This window comes from Thunnus thynnus, chromosome 19 (assembly GCF_963924715.1).
Source record: "Thunnus thynnus chromosome 19, fThuThy2.1, whole genome shotgun sequence".
NCBI lineage: Eukaryota > Metazoa > Chordata > Actinopteri > Scombriformes > Scombridae > Thunnus > Thunnus thynnus.
In genome coordinates, this window is record NC_089535.1 from 28,411,269 (window position 1) to 28,430,114 (window position 18,846).

Consider the following 18,846-nt stretch of genomic DNA (forward strand, 5'->3'; position numbering starts at 1 on the left):
CTGAGGCTTTTAGATCTCTAAGCAGGATATGTTCTCCCTCTTTCCATCTCCTGTATTTGTGCATAAACAAACTAACTGTTAGCTTCACAAATATGGTCTACTGAAGAGTAACATTTTTTACAGCCTTGAAATAAAAACACAAAAAAGTATTTTATATTACATTTAGCATTATGAGAGTGAAACAAGCAGAATGGTATTAACATGATGTTAGGGGTGTCAATAATGACAAAATTGTGTTATTGGTACACACCCTGGCTTAAGGATAGGGAATATAGATTATATCCACACACACGATGTGTGCAGTATTAACTGTACTCAGACAAAAATCTAAAACTACATTTTAGAGTCCATGGGTTTTCTGTCCTTTGTCCTAGCAAATGGTGAGGTGAGTTTTATCCAAGTTGTGCTTGCAGTTCACAGTGGGATGTGAATTGGTCTTTCCATTGTTGGCTTTTGAAGGGCTTGAAAGATCAGAGGTGGCAGGGTCAGTGTTCTGATTTAGTGGCCATGCAGGAGATGAGTGGTTCCTTATCTAGATCCTCGGTGTTTGCAGGATATTGTGGAGATGGTCTGGTAAGTCAGAAGTTTGTAAATATTACAGACAAATGCACACACTGTTCACAAAACACAGCCGATCATTGCCTGATCTCCAATCCACAATACAATGATGAATGAATATATACACACACACTCTTTCAATCACAATTAATTCTGCCTCCCTCAGCCCAATTTCCTGTCACACAAACATTTTCCTACGCTGTCTAACTTTCAGTGCTCTCTCTTTTCCCTCAATCCATTCCTCATTCATCCTTTTCCTCTTTTCTTAGTTGCTGTTTTATTATTTTGTGTGTTGTTGCTTAGTTTTGCTTTTATTTCTTCATTCTAATTGAGATTCTCCCCTTCCAAATTCTACATTCCCTTCGTGTTCAGTTTTACTTTTTAAAATATTTTATTTTTATTATGGTAATTAATGCAGTTCAGTTATTTATTTATTTATTTTTTAACATTTATCATTTTGATTAATTAATCAATATTTAATCTTGTTTTACTTTATTTTTGCATCATGCTCTCTGATCCAAAACATCGCTCTGTAACTCATTATTATAATGATTTTTGATATGAGGATGGTGCGAAGATGTTTATTATGATGTTTATTTTGATGATGATGATTTTTATTATTATAACATTACATATGTAACATATTATTACATATGAGGATGAGAATGAGGAGGATGTTGATGCTGACACATAATAATAATAATAATAATAATAATAATAATAATAATAATAATAATAATAATAATAATAATAATAATAATAATGGTTGTGTTGTTGTAGTGATATTTTTATCACCATCATTATTATCGTTATGAACGCTATAAAAACAGACTGGTAGGATGAAGATTAGGAGGATTATATGGAGCCAGAACAGTGACAGTTACATTGGCATCGAAAGTTTTAAGCGGTGCTGTAATTATAATTGTTATGTAATTATGCAAAGTGTAAGCGAGGAAAAGTCTCGAGTCGTGTTCATTTTAGACTTCACCTGTGTGTTCGATTAAGCCATTTATATATGCAGCTTAACGTTAATAGCAATGCCCGAAAGAGAAAATACTGGTGATTAACGATAAAGTGGGGTGAGTCATCTTGATTCACCGTACTATATTTGGCTAAGCTAACGGCTAACCACTGTGGTAGAGACAGTGGAAAGCATTACGTTGTACACACCTGAGTGAGAAACATGTCTGCCCCCACCAGGTTTTTCTCTGAAGTTTTAGGGACAGAAAATGCAAACGCTGAAACGTTAGCTGTCCTTGCAATTCTCACTCGGAGCAGAAAGAGAAAAGTGGCAGTGATGTTTACTAAAGTTGTTGTGTAAAATAGCTGAGCTTAATTTTGCGCATTTCTGAAGAAATGTCGCTTCAGCATCTCATTTCACTCATTTTGCTTGATATGGAGTATAAAATTAGCCTTTCTGTCCGTAAGTCACAGGTCTAACATCGTTGCAGTCGCAGTGAGGCTATGTGGCTCTATAACAGCAGCAGATGTATGCTATACTGTGTGCCAAACTTGCAATTCAAGAGGCGCACATGTTACAAAGCTGTCTCCCTTTTTCTACGAGTTAGCGTTGGGTGTGTATGCTTAATGTTAGATTGATTTAAGGTGTATTGTTAAAATTAAGACACTTTTCTCCCACTTTAAAATTTTGTTCTTGGGTCTGTGATGCCCAGTTAGAAGTGACAGGTCTGTTTTTTTGTCCATCTCCCAACAGACATGCACAGTTTAACTCCAGTTTAACAGTAAGTTTAATTATGCCTCTCCCTACCCACTTTCTTCCTCTCTGTCACTGGCTCTGTCTTTATAAAGCTGTGTTGATTCCAGATGTTATTGGTGTCATATCCCCCGCCACACTTTGTTTGCACATTCTGTCATATGACGTGTGTGTGTGTGTGTGTGTGTGTGTGTGTGTGTGTGTGTGTGTGTGTGTGTGTGTGTGTGTCCACCCTATTAGGCTGAAAAATAGCAGAAACATCTGTCAGTTAATGCGATGCAGTTCAACACCAACACCAACTATATTTCCCAGAGTTCATCATCCTGATGGTCTGAATGATAAGACTTTAGTCTCTCTGTGTTAACACAAAGTTGAATGACACAGTTGTTGGGTCTCACTGGCTGACCCCATGTTTCAAGACACCCACCCACCCACACACACACACACACACACACACACACACACACACACGCATACACTTGTATATAGGTACACTTAACTAGACTAATGTTGTGTGTTTTGCTCTTTACCTTTTTGTTAAATAAATGCTTTTGGATATACATGTTGTCTGTTTTAATGTTGCACAAGAATGAGTTTTGCCAACCGTTGCTCTGCAAAGAACTCCAAAATCCATCAACCTTAACTAGCTATTGATATGGTGATTGTGTTTATAGTTATTAAGTTAACTATTAATGAAAGTTTCAAATTGATACATTAGTACACTTTGAGACTGAATTAGCTATCTTTTTCCCTGACTCCAGGGTGGAGAATTCTTATGAATATTTTTTATTGATTTTAATAATTAATGATTATCTTTGATAATCATTAATTATTGCTGATAATTATTGCTGATAGCCAAACTTGTAGCCAAGGCCCAACACAGTCTCAGCAAATACTCAACATTACAACCCTCATGAATGAAGGATTATTGTAAGGTGTCTGTATTAGACTGCATCAGGTTTGGTGAGGTCTACCTAATAAATTGGCAACTGAAAGTAATATTTTGACTATATCCACACTAAGGCATCTGAAAACTCAATTTATATGCTAAGATAAATTATGTCCCTCTTTCACAGAATCATAAATTCTATACCTATGCACTACTGATGTGTCTTTTCCAGCTTTCTTAAGTCAGAAGAGGCGGGGCTTCAACATTGTTCTGAGGTATGGTTTGGAATAACAATGCTTGTATATGTTGTTTTCAATATAGAGGTTAACATATCATGAAATGACACAAAAATGAATCACTCCAGATGTCGAAGGAGACTTCTGTCAGTGATCCTGTCATCCCTTGACCTAAAATATATAAATACACAACTGCTGTCTCAGTCCTCATTACCACGTGATTACATTTTCATTCACTTAACATTTTCCTTTACTTCAATTCACCTTCAATAAATGTATAGCCTTAAACTTGTATCAAAGGAAGTTCAGCATCAGGGTTGCTAATGAGCGAGTCAGGATAGAGTAGTTCTGTTGACTGATGAAGGAGCAAGAGTGAGTGCTCTAATCTGTGCAAATACGATGTGGCTGCTTGTCAGCTAAACAGGTTGTATGTGAGGACAGCAGACGTGGATCTGAGGAGGAGCACTTTAAAACCTGATTTTTCTGATGACAATAAAATACAGACTTGTAATTTTAACACTAAAATAACAAAATGGATACTTTCTTCAGTTTTTGGCAATATTTATGGAGGTAATTCAACACATTTTCAGCTTATTTTTTGTGATAAGACTGAGCCCTGGTAGTAAGTGATTCACAAGGTGACCTAGACAAAGAAATAATATATGTCTTTCTACCTGTATGTAATCTGCCCATTGAGACATAGAGTAAGTTGAGCTATCCCTTGATAATTTCTCTTCTCTTTCTACAGCTCTGCATAAGAGACACAAAGAGCTCCGGAAACTCATCAAATGTCTGAACACCAGACCAGACCCAGCCACAGCATCCACTGGAAAGCGGTCAAAGGTCATTGACCAGGAGTCTGTGGACGGCCGGAGAAAGATCAAGGAGGACATTCAAATCCAACGCCAGACCATCTTTGAAGATGAGGCTGCGGTCCCCCCTCATATACAACCAGCTGTTATCACATGAGAGAAATTGGTCACATGATAACAAAACTGTCTCCTTAAGAACTGAGTAACTCCATCCACTGACAAAAGGCCACAAGATGCCTCAGAAACAACAATTTCGACTTTGTGACCTTTTTTGTTTGTTCTTATTTAGTCTAGTTTTCAACATTGTGGTTCACCATAAGGTTGAGATCTCCCTTCCTTTTCTTCCTTGGCCTTAAAGACAACAGGCAATGCTCTCAAGTGTTTTGGCGGACAGGCACTTAAGCAAACCCACTCTGCTTGGTGCTGTGGACATGTGTTAAGTTTTTAATGTGCTGGACATTCTTTGTCTGCGGACTCTCAGAAACAGAATTTACCTCAATCAGGCTGTTGTTTTTATTTGTCTGCCTCAGCAGTATTTGAGCCACATATGACAGTATGTTGCCCACTTGATGTTACATTAAGAGTTGAATTTACTGTGTTAATGTTTAAAGACTTGTGATCAGGACATTGAATAGAGGTTGCTTACATGGATAATGCTGTACTGGTTTCATTGAAAAAGAAAATACACTGATCATTTGGAAAGATCCTTCAACTTGTCTGCTTTTCTTAATGCTTTTAACTCAAGTAAGTTTAGAAATTTTGCAAATAGAATGTTGTCCTGTACTACATAGAAATGAAGGGAAAGAGTTTCATTTGATCACATTTTATTAGTTATTTAGAGGTGTTTGTTTTTATTTATATGGTATAGGGATAATAGTATTGCAAGTTATGCACAGCAAGTTGCATAATCAAAACTTGAACAATCCATTGAAAACATGGAATATGTAAATCACTGATTCAGTCAGTATTGTCATGTTGATCCAATTGCAAACTCGGTTATAATATAATTGAATGCACGGTTGTGTACAGTGTAAAATGAAAGGGAAATTCAATGTTGAGAAGTAAGACGAAACAAAGTTTCACTTTCAACGTTGATTCGTCTTTCAAAATCGAAACAAAATTCAGTGGTGATCCATCATGATCCACGACGTTGATTCAGCCGTGAATTAAGGCTGAAATGCCGACTGGCTGAGCAATCGTTGAATTATTTTGTGTGTGTAGTATTTTAGTTTTGATTTATTTTCTACTTTACACATTATCACTCACAAAGGTCACTTCACAAATAATTTGAAAATATAGACTTTAAGTCACCAAAAACAATGAAAACTGAAATAAAGCATGTGTTTGGTTCATCCTGTTTAAATCCAGCGTCTTCAGTTAGGATGCTTTTAGGAAACGAGGCCCTGGTCAGTACCTCAGACAGCTCCAGGATCAGGACCATGGAGATTGTCCCTCCTCCACAGGATGATGACATGAGACCAGTGATGCTTCCCGGCATATGTGCAGGTAGCTGCAAGAATACTCAGCATATACACCAACTTTGATTTCAGCAAATACTCAACATTTATAGTATTCAACAAAGGCCGAACAACAACAGGTAGGACAGTCAGTAGAGCGATGATATGATATGATATGGTAGTTTTCTATTTGTCATGTAGCCTACTATTTTGTTTTCCTTTTCGGATTCTCATGATCCAGTTTGTTCGAATGCATTTATTTTCCGGGACAATTTAAACCACTGGCATTATTTGTTTAATTTTTGATAAATGTTTTTGATCAACCAGCAGATTTGATTTTGGTTTCAGACTGAAGCAAACGTCACGATGTCTCACAGCTGCTGGTGCAACTTCTTCAGAATTTAAAACTTTTAGTCGATTGTGAATGGGGAAGAGAAACCGTAATGTTGCCTTTCCCAGGTCCATCGTCCAGCATGGAGTACAGACATGATGTGGATGTGGAGGAGCTGTGTCCAGTCTGTGGAGATAAAGTGTCTGGATACCACTACGGTCTGCTGACCTGTGAAAGCTGCAAGGTAGACGTTGTTCTCCGTTACATTACTCTGTTGCCTACTAGGACTGTGTATTGTAACCTCTGCTGTAGCTTGTGAAGCGGACAATTATTGTTCTATTAGTAACATCTTTTTTAACACTCGCAGGGCTTTTTCAAAAGAACGGTTCAAAACAACAAGAAGTATATCTGTGCAGAGAACCAGGAGTGCAGAATTGATAAAACTCAGAGAAAAAGGTGTCCGTTCTGCAGATTTCAGAAGTGTCTTCATGTTGGCATGCGACTGGAAGGTAAGGAGGGCTTTTCATTCTCAGGAAATACATTTGTAGTGCCTACAGAGTTTAACTGTCGGTTATAAGTAAACTGCTGTTGTAATGAAAACCTTGTATCCTCATACATGTTACAAATATACAACTTTAACCTGCTTCTGGCGGCCTATAGTCTATTGTATGGTATATTTTAAAGCCTGCTGCCAACATATGAGATGATTTTTTTTTTTTTTTAAATGTACATTTGAATATTAAGAGACGTTGTGTAATCCTAATCTAATCTAAACAATCCTAAACAATCCTAATCTAATCTTCGATGGTTTCATGCTGTTTAACGTTTTTCTTTGTATTCTTTTCTGTTTCCTGTAACAACAACAACAACAACAATAACAATAATAGTTGAGAGCAGAGTAAAATGCTCTATCATGTTTAACTTAATAAATCATAGAACCTTTTTTCAGCAAACAGTAAAAGTAAAGTCAGTTCATTTGATTTCGACATACTGTCCAATCATTCAAAATAGCATTTGCTGTATTACATAATTTTGGGGTCAAACACAGTGTTACTGAGCAAATAGGGAAAACATCTCTAAAATTCAGTTGCTTTGGGAAATAAGAATCAGTCTGTCTTGCAGTGTAACAGACCCACAAGTTTAAAGGACAGGTTCATCATTTTCCAAGTGTGTCTTAAAACAAAAGTCAGGTGCCTGAATATACATAGAAAGATTGCTATAATCCTCCTTTTCATACTGACCATTAAAAGATCCCTTTGTAATCCACTTACAATGTAAATGATGGAGGACAAAATCCAAAAAGTAATTTTGTGCAAAAATTAATTTAAAAGTTGATGTGAAGCTTATATGAGGCTTCAGCAGTCTGAGTTAGTCAAATAAATTGAATATCCCCAACAGTTACTCTCTTTTTAGTAAAAATTCCCTCTTTGTGTCTTGACAGAGTGTTTCCCTGTTGAGCTGCGGTGGCAGTATAGTAACAAAAAGAGGGACTTTGGCACTAAAAATGACAAATTTATGTTCAAAAAGGAAAGAAAAATGATAATGTTGAAATAGGATTCTCCATTCATCTTCCAACAAAAAGCAGCTGAATCAGTTTAAGGACAGCAGACCTTCTGTTTTTTGAAAATTGATATTCTATTGGCCATACAATGAGAATATATTTGATGACAATAAATAAAGTTTAAAAGTTCAGGACTGGTTCATTTTCACGTTTCCCTGAATGAAAAGATGTTTAAAAGATATTTATGCTATATTAATAATAATATTTACGCAATACCTTTATAAATGTACAATGTAATTCCCCAAAGTAAAATGTATTTATTTATTTTATTTTATTTATATCATAATTTGTTTTGTGCACATACAGTATACATCAGCTTGAAAAACTGCTCCAGACAAATAAACATTTTTTGTCAGCTGTCCGTGCAGATCGGATGCGAGGTGGCAGAAACAAGTTTGGCCCCATGTACAAGCGTGATCGTGCTCTCAAGCAGCAGAGAAAGGCTTTGATACAAGCTAGTGGATTTAGAATAGAGAGCAGCCCACCTGTGGTCTCCTCAGCCCACCAGAGAGACTTTACCTGTACCGGTGGCCTCCACCCAGATCCCATCTTCAGCGCCATCCCACTAACCACAGCACAGAATGACCGCATCAGCTACCAACCTCCATCACTGTGTACACTCCTGCCCTCCAACTCACCTGGTGCCACCCAGTACCAGTGCACCTCCTTTTCAAACTGGACCATCAAGTCAGAGCACACCAACATCTGTACAAGTTCACCACGCTCTGCTGTAGGAATCTACATCGACTCAGACAAGGTATATTCAAGACCTTTTTCTCCACATGGTCCCAGGATGCCTCAGCTAGTGATGGAGTTTGTGCGCTGTGATACAGATGAGCTACAGCTGCAGAACAAGATCACTGCTCGCCTACAGCAGGAGCAGAGTAGCTGGGAGAAACACAGGAACCTCAGCACCTTCGGCCTGATGTGTCTCATGGCTGACCAGACACTGTTCTTCATCGTGGAGTGGGCTCGCAGATCCATCTTCTTCAAACAGCTTAAGGTGAGATCCTATCTGATTTTGGTTTTAAATACTGAGCACAGTGTTATTATAACTGATTGTGTCCACATGGTCCAATTAGGTTGGTACATATAGTGACAACAAATGGCATGTACTTTGATAATTCATACCTCCTGTTTCATTATGTGCATGAGCACTTACATGGTTCCTTCCCACTGTGCCAACTGCTGCAACTTTTCTGAATCAGTTAACTGGCTGACAGTTAAAGGTACCCTGTGGAGTTTCTGTTTATATTCAGTGTTTCTCACCAGGTCTAATAAACCTGTTGAATGCGCTTCCTCAGGAAACATTTACAAAACTGACTTTTTTTAAAATTTGATTTTGAAACCTGCATTGTTTACATACAGGTTTACTGGCTAGCAGCTTCTTCCCAGTTTAGCTTAGCTTAGCACAATGACTGGAAGCAAGGGGAAAAGTAAATTAATTCATTAACATGGACATGTGAAACAATAAATGAAAAAATCCTAATTTCAGATTCACTGCAGACTTCCTCTAAGCTACAAATGCAAGCAGACATGCACCTGCCCACACGCACAAACACACCCACACATTTATACCATGTATCACACATTGGAACAGCCACGCTCATGTTTGTCTTGTGCTTTCTACTTGAAATGCGCTGGCTGTGATGAGCACATGCTGACAGGATGAATCACACATACAGCCAAGTATGACTGAAGTGACTGAAACACCAACGCTGTCTCAGCAGTTATTACACTCTGCTGACAGAAATAAGAATAGAGCAACTGAATACTGACTGATCAGTTACATTTGTAAAGGTTTATATTATTACAATTCAGTTACAGATTACATTTTTTAGATGGCAGCGTGGCACCTGCTGTGTTATTTCATCTTTCTGTCCCTCTAATACTTCTTAGACTATGTCTACATAAGCCAGCCAAATTCTAAAATGTTGTTTTCAAGTAAAAATGTCATGTGTCCACAGCAGGAGTTTCAGCTTGTTTTCTGCAAATACCTCCATCAAAACTAAAACGCTCAAACAGGTAATTCTCCTCCTACTGGAGGATGTGTGGAGGATAGATGAGCAAGTCAGCCACAGAAAACCAGTGAAGAAGAAACAGTATACTATTTAAGTTTCCGCTGTGGCTTCCTGACATTTTGTTTATTGCAAGCAGATTCCAACAGCTTGATAGATAGTAGTAGATAGCTACATTTAACTCTAAACAAGCCGTCAAAGTAGACAATAAAGAGAACAACACTCACATGAAGCATTTCTTCTTCTTCCTCATCCAATGAAACACCAATGTAAAACAATGAAATGTTGCCACCATTTATTTTGTCACTGATATGACAGCGTTTCTACAAAGCTCTGTTTTCCCTGTACATACTACAACTTCTTTTTTTTTTTTTTTAACTCTCCTCAAAACCAAAAACACAAGAGAAAAAGCAGAAGGAATGAATTAAACAGTGTGTTTATCTGTTGTAACGTTAATGTAAGCTGCAAACATTAGCATGCCCAGCTAACTAGCTTACTGTCTACAGAAGTAATGCTAATGTAGTGTAACATAGTACAGTAGTCAGGGAGCACATCATTAGCAAATGTTACAGTATTTTGAAAGGTAACAGGATACATTAGAAAAAGCCCCTTCAGGACTGTGACGTCCACTGTGTGGTATTGCCCCACTGCATGGGAGCTGGTCCTGAATGCTATCAGTGTAGTGTGTTCAATAGCAACAACTGTATTTTTGCGAAAGTTTCTACTCCAGCAGCCCCGGCCAAACTCATTCCCCGAGAGCGTGTGCCTAACTCATCTGTTAGTCCTCATTCTAGCCTTTTCACTTGTAAAGGTGAAAATACAAACATTAAAGCTAAAACTAAATCTAATCTGTGTTACTAGCCCAGGTATGTTTTTCTAAGATAAGCACTCAAAGTTATCGGAATAAAATAGCAGTGGAATAATAGTCAATAACATTTTTCCATGTCATACTGCTTTATAATACTAAGCCTAACTAGCTACCCTACAACAAAAATCTCAAAAAACAAAGATGTCTACATTACATCATGGTATGTTCACACATTTCAAAATGATCTCACCTTAGCAAAAAGGTGAGTCTGTACCAACCAATGTGATTGTAAATGTTTCTTGATAATCGCAGCTTAAGACATGACAAAAATGAAGCAATAGCATGCAGTTAAACACCTGTAAACCTAAAAAGTGTTTTCTCACGAAAATGCTTCCATTCATGACAGTGGTCTAATGTATCTATGTATGTCTCTATCACATCCACACAGCCACACAACGGCAACTGCCAGTGCTTCCTAGACATAACTCCAGTATACACGTGTGTTGCCATTTGTTATCCATACAGATAATGAAGTGGTGATTACATTTAGGTATTAACATTGCATGTGAAATTGTTGGCTTCTTCAGTGGCTGTTGATGGCTGGTGTCCAGGTCTTTGTGTCTGGTTTTCAGACTGGTGTGTGCTCATCTGTCACTGTCCTCAGGCTGTTTCCCAGAGGTTACAAAGGTTTCAGGTTGTCAGCTTTAATTGGAATGTACAGACATCATATTTGTGTACAGGCAAGAGTGTTCAGTCACAGCCATATTCCCATCAGTGTTAGTTAATACAACAATACAAGAATCAGATGCTGCATGGCTGCAGAGAGTGCAAGAACAGGGGTAAAGACAATATGAAGGTGTCTTTTCATCACTTTCAACTTATGGAAGTTAGGTCCAGCACCTTAAGCTTGCTTACCAAGCTTTTAATTGTATCTGGTACCTACCTGATAGCTTATTGCAATTTCTGAGAAGGGAGAGCAAAATGGAGAGGATGTGTGCAGTGAAATGAAAAAAAGGGAGTGAACAGAGGCAGCTGGAATGAAGTGGCTTAACAATTGTTCAGGTTGGCTGAAAGGGTCTTGTCTTAAAACCTGTATTTAAATGGTTTTACCTCTTTCTTCCTTCTCCAAGGTGACTGACCAGATGAAGTTGCTGCACAGCTGCTGGAGTGAACTGTTGCTGCTGGACATCATCTCAAGGCAGGTCCTGAACAGCAAAGAAGACAGTGTGCTCCTGGTCACCGGACAGGAGGCGAGTCATCTTTGATTCTGTTTTATCCCATTCTTTGGTCAATGCCTTTTTGAAGGCAGCAGGTAGAATTTTTTTTGCAAAGATACAGCCTTTTAATGCTACTTCTTCTGTTATCCTATGTATCCTACCTAAAATGTCTCCAGAAGAGGTGGGAATGATGCAATTCTTCCAACCGAATTCTCTCCATTTCCTTGAATTTTAGGTGTATCTTGTGTTTTGCAGAACACTTCTCTGATAATTCTATTTTGAGTTCTGATTCCCATTTAATTTGATGTACAGAGAGCAGTTATGGATCTGTAAGCTGTGACGCAGTCTCAAATTTATTCTTGAATTTGTCTCTTTATATGCTTCAACCAGTACCTCAATCAACTCTTCTCCTCTATTTCAACATATTTCAACATTAAAGATATAAAGGGAAGTGTTGTCCCCGTAGTGTTGTCTGTCCCATCTCATCGCAATTGTATCATGGTGGAGGGATTTGTGCCCCTGGAAGATGTCTTGTCCAGAGCCTGGGCTCCTGATAGGGTCACCCAAGGCAAATTGGTATGAGATGAAAGGCTAGGTGGTGATTTACACAGACCACTGTGATTGGTTCATACCTCATACCTCATCTTGAACAGGAACACCAGGGCATAGAAATGTAACCAGGACTGGGTATAGTGCTTCAAGGTGAGCACCTCCAATCCCTGTACAGATGTCCCAGACACCCCTGAAACCCCTGTGTCCTGTGTATTGCCAAAAAAGTGACACAGGGCACTTGAGGGCAGATTTTAGCTTTGTAGAGCTTGGTGATAAAATAAGGAGAAACTCTGTTTTGGAACATAATGAAACATCACCTCACTAAAGGCATGGAGTCTAAGCTAGTGTGTAAAGGGTTACCAAACAAAGCTTTAAACACTAAACTGCAAGCCCCAAGCATTTTTCCAATCTTAGAAAGGAGCTATTTCACATGAATCTGAAATTGTGCTGTACAAAGTTACATCCATGACTGTTTCTGATATCTACACGTTTTCTTGGGTTCAGGTGGAGCTGTCAGCCATAGCCTCTCATGCTGGTCCCACCTTGGCCAGCTTGGTCCAGAGAGGACAGGAGCTAGTTGAGAGGCTTACCATTCTAAAGGTGGACCGGGAAGAGTTTGCCTGCATCAAATTCCTCCTCCTCTTTAATCCAGGTTAGTGACGTCTGATGGTTTTTATCCATGAAGCTTCATATTGGCAAAAAACAGTCTTGGAGTTACCCACAGATTCAATCACTTGGATTTTTGGATCTTACCAACAGTGAATTATTTAGTGATTATCTAACAATGCAAACATCAGTACAATTATAGCCTGTTTCCATCACAAGAACTTTTCATCACAGGAACAATTTCAGGAACTGTACCTGCACTTGAGCCAGAGGAACCAGGGTCTAAATGTAGATTCTCAGCCCAAGTTCCTGGTGTCCAAAAAAGTCGCCACTCTGGGGACTGTACATTCCAAAGGCCTAGAAACTATCAAGGCAGAATATGCAGGTCATTCACTGTCCAAACACAGCCCCCACTGCTGCTTCAACTTTGAGTACAGCTTCATTCACAATTGCTAGTGTCAATTGTGAATGACTTTGGAGACAGATGTTCTGGAGTTCTCAAACACAGGAGTTCTCAAACACTACCATTGTTTTTTATCACCATTTATCTGACTAATTTGCCTAATCTTTACAGTTTCTCTTTCCAGAGTTTAGTTTAGCATCAGTTCTTTGCTCCATGATACTAACCTTCTACATTCATTGGTTGTTACTTTCCCTTTCCGCCACTGAGCAGATGTGAAACAGCTTGAAGACCATCCATTCATAGAGAGAGTCCAGGAGCAGGCTGAAGGAGCCCTGCTGGAGTATACACTGTGCACCTCCTCTCAGTACCTTGGACGGTTTTCTCAGCTGCTGCTGTGCTTGTCTGAGTTACGCTCTCTCAGCACCCTCGCTGAAGACTACCTGTACTGCAAACACCTGAGTGGTGAGGTGCCCTGCAACAACCTGCTCATTGAGATGCTCCACGCTAAGCACAGCTGGGCATGATGACTGAGTGGGTCTGTGATTGTCTGCACGATAGTATACGCAAGCATTAGGTTATGATGAATGTGTTTTCTGTGCTTTAAGAGTGCATTTTAGCAATAATATATACAATAAATATTTTTATAAACGGGAAAATGTGACACGTATCCACTGAGTCTGTCTTAAAACAACAGTCAGGTGCCCATACGAACATAAAAAGAGGTTTTGCCCACTATAATCTTCGTGTTCATACTGACCACTAAGATCCCTTCAAATGGAGGACAAAATCCACAGTCCTCGTTTTGTGCAAAAATATATTTAATGGTTTATATGAAGATAATATGAGGCTTCAGCAATCAAATTTGAGTTAGTCAAATAAAATGAATATCTCCAACAGTTACAGTCTTTTTCCCTCTTTGGGTCTCAACAGTGTTTCCCTATTTAGCTATGGTGGAAGTATAGGAACAAAAAGAGGAGCTTTGGCACTAAAAAGACTGTAATGTTGAAAGATATCTACTTAATTTGACTAATTTGGTCAGCTGAAGCTTCATTTTAACTTCAAATAAGCTTTTAAATACATTTTTACACAGAAGGAGGACTGTGGATTTTGTCCCCCATCACTTACATTGTTTGTTATAAAAATTATGATTACACTGTGTATGAGTGTTACTATTTTATCTATCATGATGAATTGTTCCTGTCTTGTACTGCAACTCTGCAACATCAGCAGACTTATCAGCAAAGGTTAAAGGAAGTTCAGTATTACATTTGTAAAGAGGAAGATGTAGAAATTAGAATTTGTTGGAGACAGGGTGAGACATGTCATCTGGGGGTCAGTTGGACAAGATCCTCCTGGACAGGAGAACTGAAAAACAAACATGACGTTATCTATAAGTCTGTATTTGATAGATTAAGAAAAGAACTGTAACACCCACTTAAAGTGTATAAAACCCTGTGATAAGCGCTCCACTGGGAACCTTTTTCTTTGCAACCTCATCCTGTGTGTTGCACAACGCTCCTTCTTGTACAAGAAAATAAATTCTGTTAAATGTGATACTTCGGTTCCGTTCTCTATTGTTTAATGTTCATTAAAAAAAATTTTTTTAACATTGGTAGTGCATTATGAAGGGATCTTCTAATGGTCAGTATGAACAGGAGGAATGATTACAGCAAGAAAAACATGTGTCAATGTTCATTTGTGCACCTGACTGTTGTTTAAGGACAGATTTGAAAAACTGTGAAACCGTCCTTTAAAAGAGCAATCTGACATTTTGGAAAATATGTTTGCCATCAAACCCAGCATTGAATTTCATCTCAGTGCATCTTATGTAGAGATAGGTAGGGGAAAGAGTTTCCCCTAGTTTAGCATCAAGACTGAAAACAGGGGGAAATTGCTAACATTCAGCATAACAGAAAAACAAAAGCGAAGCTGATCTGTAACAGTGTAAAATGTATTCCTGTTATTTAAAACCATTTATTAGTTTGGTTATGAAAAATTAAATACATTTGAGTTCCAGTAGGTCATATTTTTATATAACCACCAGTAAAATCTCATATTGCTGTTTATGGATGTCATGAGGCCTTACAAAACATGTAGAACAGTTTAAAGACACTATACCGTATGTACAATGCTTAATGTAATTATAAGATCAGTACATGCATAAAGAGCATATACATATCACATGCGTATTCTGTGTATTATTTTGCTGTGTGTTCATTTGAGCCATTTTAAACTTTGTATTGATTTATGTGTTGACATTTTGTTCATGAAATGTTTATGAAGTAACTAACAAGGAATAGAAAGGACATTTATCTCTATCAAAGCATTTTGCATTCAGGAGGTGAATAACTGCACTGCTGTCAGTGATAGAAACCCTGAGGTCAGTAAGAAGTGATGCCCAATCATCAGTTCTCATCTTGCTGGACCTGTCGGCATCCTGTGGGTACAGCGCTGCTCTGCTGTGAGTCCTACTTTACAGGATGATCATTCAAAAAGTCCATGTGTCATTTCCTTTCCATTGGGGTACCGCAAGGATCTGTTCATGGTCCCCTCCTCTAGATTTTTTTACCACTGCTATGATTATGATACACAGTTCTACTGGTCCTTCCTGCTAGACGAACCTATTGTCTCAGCGCAGATCTCAGCCTGCCTCAATCAATAATCAGAAGAAACGTCTCCTTCATCTCAATCTAAGACTGAGCTGTTGGTGATCTCAGCCAGGCCCTCTGTTGAGCACATCGATATCCAGTTCCAAAAACATAGATTTGGTTTTAACTTTGGTAAGGACATTTTTCTTTTATCAGACACCGAAAATAAACAGTTGTGTGTGTGCACTTGCTCTCTATCTCTCTTTTCTCTTTCAAGTGCACACATATGCACAAATACATATATACATACATACATACATTAAGAGCCTGACTGCAAAAAGTTGACCTTACTGATTATTTATTTATACTTCCCCTAAACAGTGCATGCAGTAATAACTTATCCACTCTGAAAAGAGGAGGGATGGGGTTAAATAAATATTTGTCCTAATAGTGTCAAAGAAGATTGGTCTTTGGATTGATTATTAGCTAAGCTCAGCTGTTACTGACACTTCAGTTCTTCTTTAAAAAGGACCTAATGTCTTAATTCACTTATGGGAGGAATTTACCCCAACAGTGATAAAGTTCTTTCATTTATGTCTGACGTTTTCAAATTTGTGATGTTTAAAACATTTAGACTATGAATACTACCCGCTTCAGAGTCACCACTGGTCATTCAACACTGGGTTGCAGGTAATCAACAATGCATAACACCTTGAAGTCGAGGTTTGTCAGATAACCAGAGGAGTATCTCCTTTCACTCTTTACTATAATAACCAACTTTTTTTGCAGGAAACACAAAAGCCTGGCAACTCTGCAAAGATCTAACCGGTAACATTATGTGGAGTTAAAATGGCAAGATTGTTTGAGATCGGTTAGTAGGAACAATTCAGCAACACCTTAACATTGGTGAGGACATGTCCCAAATCTGTGCCCATGTCCAGCTTTGTTCCACCTCGCTCTGTCCAACAAAGTCTGCTAGAAATCTTGGCTTCACAAAGACCGACTAACTTCCACTGACTATGTTGCATCTGTCACTCGGTCATGTCACTAACAGGACATAACATCAGAAAGATCAGGCATTATCTGGTGAGAGCGTCTCTGCAGGTTTTATGTCTTGCGTCAGGTTGAACGTGAACTGAGTGTTGAGGCACTTATTCTTGAAGGCCTCATCAATCTGGCTTGAATTGTACTTCCTTTTGTCCGTTGCTTTGGACAAAAATGTGCACCAAATTATTAAATGTAAATGTAAACTTGAAGCAGGTTGTTTAACTTGCCATGACTTTTCTGGACCCTTGGGGGCAGCAAAGCAAGCTCTAAACACAATACTGACATATTATCACCTTTGAAGCTGATATAGGGAACTTGCTATCAGTTTCCCATTTAGACGTCCAGCAGACACAGAGCATTACTCAGAACACAGAACATTAGCATTCATTCAGTGTTATGTTTGTATTCACCTAATGAATATAAGTCCAATATTCTCTCTGGGCTTCACAAAGAACATCTGGCTATATAGCTGCTAAATGCTCCACTGTGTTTACCAGCTAGACTCTAACTGGGTCTGTCTGCTGTTCTGGCAGGTAGTGTAAAGTGGCTTTATCAGAGCTTTTTCACTGAAAACAGCTGCTCAATGCTGCTGCTAGAAACCAGGTTGATGAGAGCACTGAGTGAACCAATGTAAAGAGCAAAGATGTAAAAGCTCCGTAGAGCTGAGGGGAACTGCAGAGTGGATTATAATTCTCTGTGGGTTTGTCACTATCAGTGACCACTTTTCAAGTAGAAGTAGTCATGAGATCCATTGTTAAAGATCTCTTCTAGACATGCTTTAAGATAAATATAAAATATTGTACTCTGAATAATAACTTGTGTCTGATATGGTTTTCCCACAAAAAAAGTTAAATTATCTTGCTAAAATCCTTAAAGGTTTACTATGCGGGATTTCTCAGTTGGTGTCTGTAAACACACAGCGTTCAAAGTTGGCCTCTCCTCCCCAGCTTGACACCAGAGCAAGAGAGAGAGAGAAAAGAAGTGGTCAAGCGAGCTAGAGAATGAATGAAGACAGCAAGCGGCGCCCACATCTCCACACAACCCTGCAGGAAGGTGTCACATTGCTGGATTTTGTGTGAATACAGAGCTTCATCCTGTCTGCTGTGGTCTCTCTGCTCTGCGTGAGTGTATCTCAGCCCCGCCCTCGGTCAAGCAGACACACAGACCTTCAGCTCTTCATACATCCATGACACAGAGACAGAGAGCAGAGCAGAGCAGACGAGAGAGAGGAGATAGCAATGTAACCTGGTCACTACACTATGAGTCCCAACCTCACACCCTGCATGCTATTATTGGCTGGGGGCTACACACCCACCACCCAAAGGTTGACACCCAGAAGCTTCCCAAACACAGCAAAATAATATAAAAATAAGAAAATACAGGCAGAGGGCAGAGTCTCTGTAAATAAATACACCGCTACACACTTCTAGTGAGTCATGAGTGATGATTGAGAGGGATTATTTTTGTATGAGTCTATACATTGTATCTACTCCATGTCCCTCATTAAATCTTCCAGAAACTATAAATATGCAAATATACTTGATTTCAGAAGTTTAACTGTTGGACACAAGATGTCTCCTAATTAACTGAAAAGTCCATTCTCAATATATGTGCACTGGAGGCTTCAAGTTTCCACATCAATCACACTTTTATACGTTGAATATTGGACCAGAATTGGAAATTGTGATGTCACATAATGCTTATAGGCCCACCCCTTAAAACTGGATATTTATTGAGCACATAGAAACATCCCACTTTCGCAGATGAATGTGAAAACAACCTTCCATACTCAAACTTTGCACATACATCATTCTGCACAGTGAAGCTCAAACATTCAACTGTAGGAACAAGAAGAGAAACATATTGTTGAGTGGAGCGGGACTTAAATATAAAAATGTTGCCACTTTAAGTAACTTTGAATTAAGAAATAAAATGTGTGACATTATGGCATAAACAGTGTCTTCTGTGTCTGTCTTCTTTCATTGTAACTATATGATGCTCATATTGATAAAAAATATTCAAATCCAAGTCAGAGATTGATTATATCAT

At 38.6% G+C, this 18,846-nt stretch overlaps 1 protein-coding gene and 1 long non-coding RNA gene across 4 annotated transcripts; both read left to right on the forward strand.

Annotated features, from left to right (window-relative positions):
• Window positions 1-1,657: 1,657 nt before the first annotated feature.
• LOC137170698 (uncharacterized) lies at window positions 1,658-4,921 on the forward strand. Of its 3 annotated transcripts, XR_010924659.1 has the most exons (3): window positions 1,658-2,132; window positions 2,273-2,300; window positions 4,146-4,921. It is a non-coding gene; the product is annotated as an uncharacterized lncRNA (long non-coding RNA). The 3 variants fall into 3 exon arrangements; XR_010924657.1 differs by having other exon boundaries at window positions 1,658-2,300; XR_010924658.1 differs by lacking the exons at window positions 1,658-2,132; window positions 2,273-2,300 and adding an exon at window positions 3,394-3,436.
• Window positions 4,922-6,110: 1,189 nt separating this feature from the next.
• On the forward strand, window positions 6,111-15,309 carry LOC137171126 (nuclear receptor subfamily 5 group A member 2-like). The gene is made up of 6 exons (XM_067574893.1): window positions 6,111-6,241; window positions 6,365-6,506; window positions 7,915-8,561; window positions 11,515-11,634; window positions 12,658-12,805; window positions 13,433-15,309. The coding sequence occupies exons 1-6, from the start codon at window positions 6,140-6,142 to the stop codon at window positions 13,684-13,686; spliced, it is 1,413 nt and encodes a 470-aa protein (XP_067430994.1). The 5' UTR covers window positions 6,111-6,139; the 3' UTR covers window positions 13,687-15,309.
• The last annotated feature ends 3,537 nt before the right edge of the window (window positions 15,310-18,846 follow it).

Excerpts from the sequence above, each read along its gene's own strand:
- LOC137171126 (XM_067574893.1), top strand. The coding sequence starts at position 6,140 with ATGGAGTACAGACATGATGTGGATGTGGAGGAGCTGTGTCCAGTCTGT. Across the intron at positions 6,242-6,364 it reads TGACCTGTGAAAGCTGCAAG|GGCTTTTTCAAAAGAACGGT; the intron begins GTAGACGTTGTT and ends TAACACTCGCAG. Across the intron at positions 11,635-12,657 it reads TCCTGGTCACCGGACAGGAG|GTGGAGCTGTCAGCCATAGC; the intron begins GCGAGTCATCTT and ends TCTTGGGTTCAG.